Source organism: Manacus candei, unplaced genomic scaffold, assembly GCF_025592945.1.
Source record: "Manacus candei isolate 608988 ecotype Guabito, Panama unplaced genomic scaffold, ASM2559294v1 h1tg000046l, whole genome shotgun sequence".
NCBI lineage: Eukaryota > Metazoa > Chordata > Aves > Passeriformes > Pipridae > Manacus > Manacus candei.
In genome coordinates, this window is record NW_026138094.1 from 22603 (window position 1) to 33288 (window position 10686).

Sequence of the window (10686 nt, forward strand, 5' to 3'; positions counted from 1 at the left end):
TTGAGGATTTCAAACCCCTTACTCTTAAGTCCAGGGGCTCGTTCCCGGGGGTCTGTGCTCGGGGGTTTGTTCCCGGGGCTCATTTTGGGGTCCCTCACCTTCCAGCAGCCACTCGCAGTCCCCGTTGACCAAGGAGTTCCCGGGGGTGGTTTTGGGGTCCCGGGTGAGTTTTGGGGGTCCTGGGGGTCCCAGGGATTTGGGGGGGTCCTAGGGTTTTGGGGGGGGGGGTTCTGGGGGTCCCAGGGGTGTGTTTTGGGGTCCCTCACCTTCCAGCAGCCACTCACAGTCCCCATTAACTGAGTAGTTGCCGGGGGGGTTTTGGGGCACGTTTTGGGTGTCCTGGGGGTCCCAGGGTTTTGGGGGGGATCCCAGGATTTTGGGGGGGGGTTCTGGGGGTCCCAGGGGTGCGTTTGGGGGTCCCTCACCTTCCAGCAGCCACTCGCAGTCCCCATTAACAGAGTCGTTGCCGGGGGACAGGAGTGAATGAGGGGGACACAAGGCTGGGGGGGGACAGGGACACAGGGCTGGGGGGGGGGACAGGAGTGATTGAGGGGGACACAGGGCTGGGGGGGGACAGGATGTGGAAGGGGGAAAAAAGGACCCAGTAGTGGGGTGTGGTGACAGGGCTGCAGCTCCCAGAGCCACAGGATGTCACAAGAGGGTGGCCGTGTCCCACACCCCCTCTCCAATCCAGGCAGGCAGCAACAAGCACGGGGGGTGTCCTGAGGAGTCCATCCTTCCCATCTCCCCATGGGTTGTGCCCCTTGGTCCCCACCATCCAGGATTAAAGGACAACAGTCATCTCTCAGGAGATATTCCCATCCTGGATGGCCCAAGGACATCCAGGGACGTCCCTCAGTGGGTCTTTGTGGTGCCACCGCGGCCTCGGTCAAACACCAACCCCTCAAAAGCAACGTGTTCTAATGATTTCTGGTTTTAAAGCTTGTGAAAATAACAATAACATTAACAATAATAAAAATAATAAACCAAGCTTTCCAGTCATCTCAAGGACTCTCTGTGTTTATAAAAGCTGGGCAGACAGAGAGATTTCTCCATTAAAGGTGATGGGATTTCCAGCACCTTCAGTCCCAAAAGTACCTGGAGCATCCTGGCGTGGCAGCCACTTCAAAAAGAGGGGCCAAGTATCCTTCCTGGGGCAGCAGCTCCAAATCCAGGCTGTCTTCTTCCCCCTGGGGAAACATGGCATGGCCAGAGACCCTCCCCCCCCCCAAAAAAAAAGCCAAAGGGGTTAAGGACTACAGAGCTAGTATGCATTTACATCATTATACAGCACTTATGGGTCCCTGCCTTTATTCCAGCTACAACCCAGCATTGGATCCCCTCAGGAAATGGTAAAAAACTAAGATTAAAGAACAGTTAAGTATAAAAAAAATTTCAAAGAGTCATTCTGGCTTCCCCTCCTTTTAATGTGAAGGCATGGGGGGTTTTTCGGGGCAGGGGGGGCAGTCTGTGTCTCGAGGAGCTGCTGGTGGGCTCCAGGGTCTCTGGTGGGGCAGAGGAGCTCAGGCTTTCTTTTTGAAGAGGGGACAGAGGCTGAGGCAGGTGACATCCCTCTGGCCCTGCTCCCATCAAGATCTGAAAGAAAAGAAAACAAAATCCCAGAAAATTCAGTATCAACATCCCAAAAGGGAACGAGACACCAACCCCCAGCCCCACCATTGGCCAAATCCAGCTTCTTTTTTTGGTTCACAGAGAAAACACAGATGGAAGGGAGGAAAAAAGGAACTAAACCACTCGGGTCTGACCCCCAACTGTTTTTTTTCTGATGGCCAAGGGAAAAACAAAGCAGGACATAAGGAAGAGAAGGATGGGGAAGGACACGTGGCCATCTCCTTACTGGGAAATTTTGCAGTTTGTTGTGGAGACGTAGCGTCCGGTGTAGTGGATGTTGCACCTCACCACGTTGTTGGTGAAGTCTGACTCCAGGACGATGTATTTGGGGTTCACTTGAACCTAAAAACGGGCAAAAGGGAAGGAAAAAACACCCCCCAAAAAATTAGTAAGAGGGGGGACGAGCAGCACCTAAACCCATGTTAAAGGGACGCCACCAAAGAAGGTCCTGAACACGATGGTTGGAAGATCCCAAGCCACCCCCAAAACAGGAATATTTGCCCCAAAAATCTCCCCCAAGGCCCCTGGCCACCTTCAAGACATAGTTGCCCGGCTGCACATCCGTTATATCGATCCACTGGCAGTCGATGTCGGCGTTGTAGGTGTCATAGCAACCCGGGCTCAAGCCCTGTGAGGAGAAAAGGGGGGTTCAGGTGTGCTGGGGAGGGGGTGAACCCCGAGCAGCCTCTTCCCCCGGCCCCCCCAAGGTCACCTGGGTGTGGGAGGTGCAGGCGTAGCGCTTCAGGTTGCCGAAATCGCAGGTGGTGTCCTCCAGGCAGAAACTGGCCTTGTGGCCCTCGGCCACCTTCCTGCCCGTGGTGGCATCCAGCAGGTCATAGTGGCTGAACTCATCCATGCTGTGGTAGTGCCTGGGGATGGAGGGGGGATGGCAGTCAGGGTGACCCCCAGAATGACGCCACTCCCTCCCCAGATGTGATTTTGGGGGCTCCTCATCAACGCTGGGTCCCCAGCAGCTTTCCAGCTCCCTCCCTGGGGACATTAATTGCAGGAGCGTGCTGGCTTTAGGGACAAGTGGCAACGACCCCCCTCCCACCAAGATCTCAAAGCAAAGCCACAAAATGGGGGACATGCCATTAAAAAGCCTTGGAGCTGCCCCCAAAAGCTGGTTGGTGGAGGGGAGGTGGGGTGGGGACACTCACTGGTGGCAGCTGTGCCACTCCCAGCTGTGCCGGGGCCGGCTGGGCAGGAAATCGGCCGTGCCCTGGTTCTTCACCCGCTGGGGAAACCGCAGCAGCACCCGCACGTCGTAGTCGGTGGCTTCGGGGGTGTAGGCAGTGCTGGGGACATCAGGGAGGGTCAAACCCCACGTCCCCTCAGCCCCAGCCCCGGGGGGACAGAAGCCCCCCAGGTGCAGGGTGGAGTGTCAGCCCTGGCACCCCGAGGAGGAAAATCCCCAGCGAGAGCCTCTGTAGGGAGAGTTTCCTCCGTGGAAAAGGAAATGATGAAAAAAGGAGAGAACCCACCAGACACCTTCCATCATGCTTTGCTTTGCTCTTCCCTTTGCCCTTTCCTTTCCCCTTCCATCTTTCCTTCTCTCCTTTCCCCTCTTCTCCTTCATCCTTCTTCCCCTTTCCTCTTTCCTCTCCTTACCTCTTTCCTTCATCCTTCTCCTTCCCCTTTCCTGTCCCCTTTCCTCTTTGCTTCCCTTTCCCCTTTCCTTCTCCCATCCACTTCTTTCCTCCATCCTCCTTTCCCTTCTCTTTCCCCTTCCCTTCTTCTCTTCCATCCTTTCCCTCATCCTTCTCCTTCTTTCCCATCCCTCTTCTCATTCCCTTTTCCTCTTTCCTATCATTCACTTCCCCATCCCTCTTTCCTATTCTTCCCCTTCCCTTTTCCTCTTCCCTTTCTGCTGCCCTCCACCCTCCTCCTTCATCCTTTTCCTCCTTCCCCATCCCTCCTCTCTCTCCCCTCCCCTTTCCCCTTTCATCCCCCACCTTCATCCTCCTCCCCTATCAGCACATCCCCCCTTCCACTCCCTGGGTCCCTCCTCTCTCCCCGCTGTGTCCCCATGTCCCCCTCATCCCAGGCCACATGTCACCCCCAGGAAAGCTGCTCCTACCTGGCCAGGCACTTCTCCTCGGCGGCGCAGCGCAGCGAGTACAGGTGAGCTCTCTGCACGTAGGTGGACGCCTGCACATAGTTGGGGTCCGGCACCAAGTCGGGGAGACCTGCCAGGAGCATGAGGACAGCCCTGAGGACGGGGACAGGGCCTGGGGACAGCCCTGAGGATGGGAACAGGGCCTGGGGACAAGGCTTGGGGACACCACAGTCCTCTCCTCGAAGCGGCCAAGGGGGGAAGCTTTCCTTCGGTCACCGCCACGTTTTTTTAATTTTAAGCTGCAGATGGAAAATCCTCCCTTCCCCTCCCCTTCCCTCCCAGCTCCCGCTGGCAAATCCCAATCCTCCATTTTCCTACAGCGGGATTGCTCAACCCACCCTCCTGGAAGCGATTACACTCAGCCCTGCCCGGCCCCCCTGAGAGGGATTCTGAGGTTCCCCTGAGCCTCCCACCCCTGTGGCAGTCAGGGACAGGAGTGACATGACCCCCAAGATAGGAGAATCCCTATTTCCTTCCCTGTTTCCTGTTTTTCACCCCAAAACAGGGGTGAAAGTGCAGAGCTAACCCCAGGAAGCCCTTGCTGTTATCCCTCATCTCCTTGAATTCTCAACAGTTCCTTGGGGCCACACTGAAGAGACCTGTGACAGGCAGACAGACAGACAGATGGACAGATGTAGGGACAGGCAGGGGCTGACTCAGTTTCCAAAACTATTATGGAGCCCTAACAGAGCTGGAACTTCCCCCCAGCAATGCCCTTTCACACCTCCCCTTCCCAAAGGCTCCTCCACCACCACTGACCCAGAAAATGCCCCAGCATCTGCCCCTCAAGAAGGATTGGGAGAGGGAGGGATACTCCCCAGGCACTCTGTGCCTCAGTTTCCCTTCTGCCAGCCCTCTGCAAAGTCCTGCTCTGCAACAACCTCTGCTTAGGGTCAGTCCTTGCTGCAGGCTCGCCAGCCTACCCCCATTCCCATCCTTAGCACTGTTCTCATCCCCATCCCTGTCCTCCTGCCCATCATCATCTACAACCAATCTTCACCCTCATCCCCCATCCTTGTCCCCACCCCTGTCCCCATCCCATCACCATCCTTGCCCCTCCTCCTTTCCCACATGCCCATCCTAATTGCCATTCCCACCCTCCTCCTCATCCATCCCCATCCCCGTTCCCATCCCCATCTTCAAGGCCATTCCTATCTTCACTCCTTATCCTCATCCCCTTCCCATCCCTGTCCTCATGCCCATCCCTCTCCTAATTCTCATCCCTATCTTCAACCCCATCCCTGTCCCAGTCCCCACCCTCATCCCCTTCCACTCCCCCATACTCATACTCATGCCAACCCCCCTCCCCATCCCTCTCCTCATCCCCATCCCTGTTCCCATCTTCATCCTCATTCTCATTCCCATGCCTGTCTTCACCCCTCATCCTCATCCCCTTCCTCATCCCCATCCTCATACCCAGCCCTCTCCTCATCCCGATCCCTGTCCCCATCCTCATTCCCATCCTCATCACCATCCCTATCTTCACCCTTCATCCTCTTCCGCCTTCCCATCCCCATGCCCATGCCCATCCCCATCCCCAGTCCTGTTTCCATCTTCATCCCCATCCCCATCATCACTCCTCATCCTCATCTCCTCTTGCCCACCCCTCTCCCATCCTCACCTTCCTGCCCATTCCTATCCTGGCTCCTGTCCCCACTCTCATCCCCATCATCTTCATCCCCATTCCCATCCTCATCCTTGTCCCCACCCCCTTTCAAGGCACCCAGGGGCTCCAGCCCCACCCGCTCTTTGCCCCCAGACAGTTTCCAGCACATTTCCTTTTTTTCCCTTTTTTTCCCTATTTTTCCTTGGACAAGAAGAACAATGCCTCCTTGTTTCTGGGCCTGCCTTCCCTCGAGGGATCACGTCACTCCATTGGAGCTCGTTTCCTGCCCCGCTCGCTTGGTCATCGCTGCTGATGTAATGCCCAGGGGGGGCCTCACAAGCCGGGGGCAAGAAAATCAAGGAGAGCTTGGAAAGACTTTCCCCCCCCTCCCTTAAAAAAATTAATAATAAAAAAAGCAACGGAGAACGACCCCGGGGCCTGCGAGAGGAACATTTGTCATCATTTATAAAACAGCTTTTCCTCCCCACTGTTGTTTATAATAAATTCTTGGACGCTCCAGAGAGAAATCCGACTCCTTTACCAACGGGGAGTTTTATTTTCCCCCCACGACGGAGCTCGCCCTGGATGGCCCCGCTGTTATTGTAGGGTCTCGCGCCTGGCTTTCGGCAGTGAAAGGTCAAACCGCAAGTGCCGGAGTCGCTGGAGTTAATGGGATGGCAGGATCCGGCCTTGCCACCCTACAAATGTCCCCTCAGCACAGCAGGGAACCCGACTGTCCCCATCCCAGCTGGCCAAATCCTGACTTTTTTTGCTGAGGCAGCGTTTTCCCACCTCCTGCAAGTGAGAGCCCCGGCAGCCCCCCCTGCCATCGCCTCCGAAACGGGACAACCACAGCAGGAAAATGTTTGTTTTTCCTCCTCGGCCCCTCGGCCTGCCCTGGGAGCTGCCAGAGAAGATTTCCTTCTTCTTCACCGTGAAAATTAGAATAATAAAAAAAGGCCGGCCCGCTCCCGCCGCGCTGTTTGTGCAGGTGTGCCGGGCTTAGCCCAAAAATCCCAGCTCCAGCAGTTTTCCGAGAGGGCAGCTGCCTCTCCTCCCTGTGCCCGGCAGTGCTGGGTCCCAGCCCTGGGGAGGCAGGAGCACCAAAGCAGGGTGGTTTTAGCAGCGGGGATGGGGACATGGGGGACACCCTGAGTGACTGACACCCCATTATTCCTTCATCCCATCCCATATCACCCCTGCAGCATCCCAGCTCCAGCACCTCCCAATGCACCCCTTCATTCCCCCATCCTATCCCCACAGCATCCCTCCTCTAGCACCTCATGATATTCCCCTTCATCCCATCCCATCCCACCTCATCCCATGCCATCCCACCCCATCCATGCAGCATCCCCACAGCATCCCTCCTCCAACACCCTCTGGTGCACCCCTTTATCCCATCCCATCCCATCCCATCCCATCTCATCCCTGTAGAATTCCTCCTCCAGCACCTCCTGACATCCCCCTTCATCCCCACTGAATCTTGGCATCCCCAGCTCATTGTTAAACACCTGAAATCAACCCAAACTGACCTCCAAACCCACCAAAGGAAGACATTCCCAGGAAGACCATCATCTCCTGGCCCAGGTGCCCCATCAATGGGTGATGGCACCCTCAGGTGTCACCACAACTGAAGTTTAGTGGGTAACAAAATCCCTATCACCCCATGGAATTCCCAAAACCCATTCTCATTCCAACACCAACCCTGGGTGATCCATTCCATGAGGTCAAGGCAAAACACCCTTCTGCAGATGGGGTCCAAGCAGGGGTCAGGGTGAGGAAGCCCCTGGAGATTCCTCCTAGGGGTCAGTCAAAAGTGGGAAGCCCTGTTGGGAACCAGCACCTTGTCCAAACCCCATGAGAGGGGAGGCACTCTGGCCTGAGGTGATACAGCCCCAGAGCAAGATTTGGGTGACCCTTGGGTTGTGAGCAGGAGACGTAAAGACGTCTGAGGTCTCCTCCCCATCTCCTTGGCCCAGAGTCCCCCTCCCTTGGCCAACCCACACAGAGATGCTCCTCTCCCACCTCCACCATGGTTTGGTCACCTACAGATTTAGGACTGGAAACTATTCCAACTCATCTTCCAAGGTATCTGCATCTGGTTTGGGTGGAGGGAGGTGGACAATCCACAGTGTTCACACAAGCCCCAATAAACCCTCTCATAAAAGCTGGTGGGATCTAATTGCTTAATTAACCCCCCAGGTACCCCAGCGAGGGGCCAGGAATGCTGCACATTCCTTGCAGAGCCGGGTGGGATTAAGAGGCTCTTAAAGAGCTTAGACACATAATTAACATCTGATTCAGCTTTATGAAGTGTTTGGACCAATTAAGAAACCATCCTGAAGGGTGGCCCTGCAGGTGACAGGTTTGGAGGGGCTTTCGGTGAGCCCCAGGGAGGTGACAGCTTTCCCTAAACAAAGCTCAGCTGGAGAGAGCAGCAAGTGACCCAGAGGAGAGGCCAGGCCACCTCTCTAAATTGCTTGGATGATCTTTATTCCTGCCTTTAGATTTATTAAGGAAAAATGTGAGGGAGGAGGCCAGGGGCTCCGGCACTGAGAGGTGGATGTGGATGGACCAACGAGGGCTGCTGACCCACCCACGAGCATCCTGATTGCCCTGGTGGAGCCACAGCACCGTCACCTCCTGGCCCAGCTCCCACGGATCCTTGAAGGACACAGCCACTGCCAACAGGGAGACGACAAACTTGGCAGGCATCTTCCCCTTTCCCTCTGCTGCTTTGGGTCATCTGCAGGGCAGCTGTCCCCAGGCGTCCCTCGCAGAGGCACAGGACTGCCAGCATTCCTCATCCCTGTATCCCTCGCCCCTGCATCCCACATCCTCACATACTTCACCCCCCTCATCCCTCACCTCCGGTACCCATTGCCCCCCACACCCCATGCCCAGCAGGAGAGGCTGCTCCTGGTGAGGCCAGCGGGGATCCAGAGGAAGATCCTCTGTACAAACCCTGTCCCTGAGCTCTCTCCCAGCTGGACCTCGGGCTGACCCAGCCCGGCTGCTCTTGCTGTGTTTACTCACTCGCATGCAACAGGCAGGGCTGGGATGACTGCTTCCCCCAGCCCAAATCCTCTGGGATGGGTTTTTCCCAGAAACCAGGGATGGGGCTGGATGGGTTATGGGGTCAGACTGGTCAGAGGCTCCAGCTGAGATGGGCTTCCCAAGGGACAGGCTGATCCCCCAGGCTGCTGCTCCTCACACCCTCCAGCCTTGCTTCCAAACTTACCATGGAGCAAAAACACTCTTGGCAAGGCTCAGCTGAAAGCCACAGGATTTCACCAGGATCGGGGTCAGTGGGACATGAAACGAGGGTGTCCCTGCTGTGACCTCGGTCCCCTGCTGCGGCCCCGGTGTGGCCAGCACGGGGGGAGCACTGGGAGCGACTGCCCCTGGCTGAGGCAGAGCAAATCCATCCATCCATCCGTGAGCTGAGTGTACCCGGCACAGGGCACACGGCCAGGGTGGCCCGGGATACAGAACTGCCCTACCCCAGGAGTATGGCAAGCCCCCAGCCCACGGCACACAGCCACCCCATGGATACAGGATGACCTGAGATGTGGCATCCAGACAGCCCAGGAGCACGGTGTGACCCCAACCCACGGCACAGACCCACCCCACGCAGGCAGGGTGGCCTGGGACGTGGCACATACCCACCCCACAAGCACAGTGTCCCCTCATGCCACAGCACAGACCCATCCCACAAATATGAGATGCCCTGGGACATGGCACAGACCCACATCAAGGCCAGACCCCACACTGGGACTTGCTCCTTCACGACCCTTCCCTTTCCTCTCCGTTCTTCACCACCTCAAACATCATTCCTAAAACATGTAGGGTGTTCAACAGCCCCTCGGTGACCTCTCAGCCACATTTGCCCCCACAACACTGGGGCAGCATCCTTGAAGAGTGACTGGCATCAGACATGGAGGAAGGGGACTCTGCCCTCGGGAATAACAAAGCACCCAGGGCACATCCCACCCAGGGGACCTGCCACCCACCCCAGGGTGCCCCCCAAACTCACCCCGTCCACCGTGGCTGGGCCTGTAGACGCTGCCCACGCTGACCCGAGCTTGGCTATCAGGGACAGCCTGGGGGATTTCGAGGCTCCTGGCGGGCAGGTAGGACTCGGGACGAGGGACCCCGTACGGCTCCACCGCCCGGAACGGCGGCTGCGGCTCGTAGGGCGGGTACTGACCCCCGTACCCCGTCCCGACGGCCGCCTGGAGGTTATCCATGGAGGCCGCGCCGTGGTTGACGGCTTGTTGGTTGGCGTACGAGTCCGGGCTCTGCTCCGGTGCAATCCCGGTGTCGTGGTACAAACTATGGGAATAGCGCCGGTCCAGCCCGTCCACCGGCTGGGGCACGGCAGGAATGTAGGGCCGTTCTGGCGGCGGGTAGTGGGCTCTGTAGGGGCTCTGCTCCTCGCCGTAGTCCTCGTGGCGGGCGCGGGGCTGGAAGGGGTACACCACGCTGGCCCCCGCCGCCGCCCCCGCCGCCACGGCCGCCCCGCCGGTCCCGGTGCTCCGGTAATAGGTGAACGCCTCGTCGTAGGCCCGGGGCGCCTCGTAGGGCTCGTACTGCGGGGCGAAGGGGTACTGGGGGTACGGCGGCTGCCCCGCCGAGGCGTACGCGAAGGATGATGCTGATGCTGATGCTGACGATGCTGAGGAGGATGAAGGCTGGCGCGCGCGGGCGGGCGGTCGCCGCTGCGCGGCCGCGCCGTCGCCCACCGGGCCCTCCCGCCAGTTCTCGGGCACCTGGCCGAAGCCGAAGGGGTGTCTCGCCTGTCCCCGCACGGTCCCGGAGCCCGGAGCCTGCCGGCGGACGCTGCCCGCCGCCCCCGCCAGCAACAAGCGGCTGCCGGGCGGGCGCTCCTGCCCCGGCGGGACGTACTCGGCGCCGCTGTTGAGGAGGCTGTAAACGCGGCCGTTGTTCTCCCACTGGATGAGCTGCCGCCACGGCTCCTGCCCGCCCGCCAGCAGGCACAGCCCGCAGCCCAGCGCGGCCCAGAGCCCCCAGCCCGCCCGCCGGGCCATCCCGACCGCCGCCGAGCGCCGCGGAGCGAGCGCACGGAGCGGGGCCGAGGGCGGGAGCGGCGCCGCGGGGGCCCGGCACCGCCTCCGCCCGCCCGCGGGGGCGGGATGCGCGGGGGAAAAAAACTCCGGCTGCGGTGAGCGGCGCTTTTTCTTTTTTTTTCTTCTTTTTCTTTTTTTTTTTTTTTTTTTTTTTTTTTTTTCTTTTTTTTTTTTTTTTTTTTTTTTTCAGCCCTTCGGTGAGTCACGCCGTCAAAATCTGGGTTGAATTCGGCGGGGTT

At 58.2% G+C, this 10686-nt stretch overlaps 1 protein-coding gene across 1 annotated transcript; it reads right to left on the reverse strand.

Annotated features, from left to right (window-relative positions):
- Window positions 1-949: 949 nt before the first annotated feature.
- On the reverse strand, window positions 950-10441 carry LOXL1 (lysyl oxidase like 1). The gene is made up of 7 exons (XM_051796670.1): window positions 9394-10441; window positions 3713-3821; window positions 2793-2930; window positions 2345-2501; window positions 2165-2260; window positions 1859-1974; window positions 950-1596 (listed from the first exon to the last, which is right to left on the reverse strand). Exons 1-7 carry the CDS (start codon window positions 10406-10408, stop codon window positions 1590-1592), a joined length of 1638 nt encoding a protein of 545 aa, XP_051652630.1. The 5' UTR covers window positions 10409-10441; the 3' UTR covers window positions 950-1589.
- Between the last annotated feature and the right edge of the window lie 245 nt (window positions 10442-10686).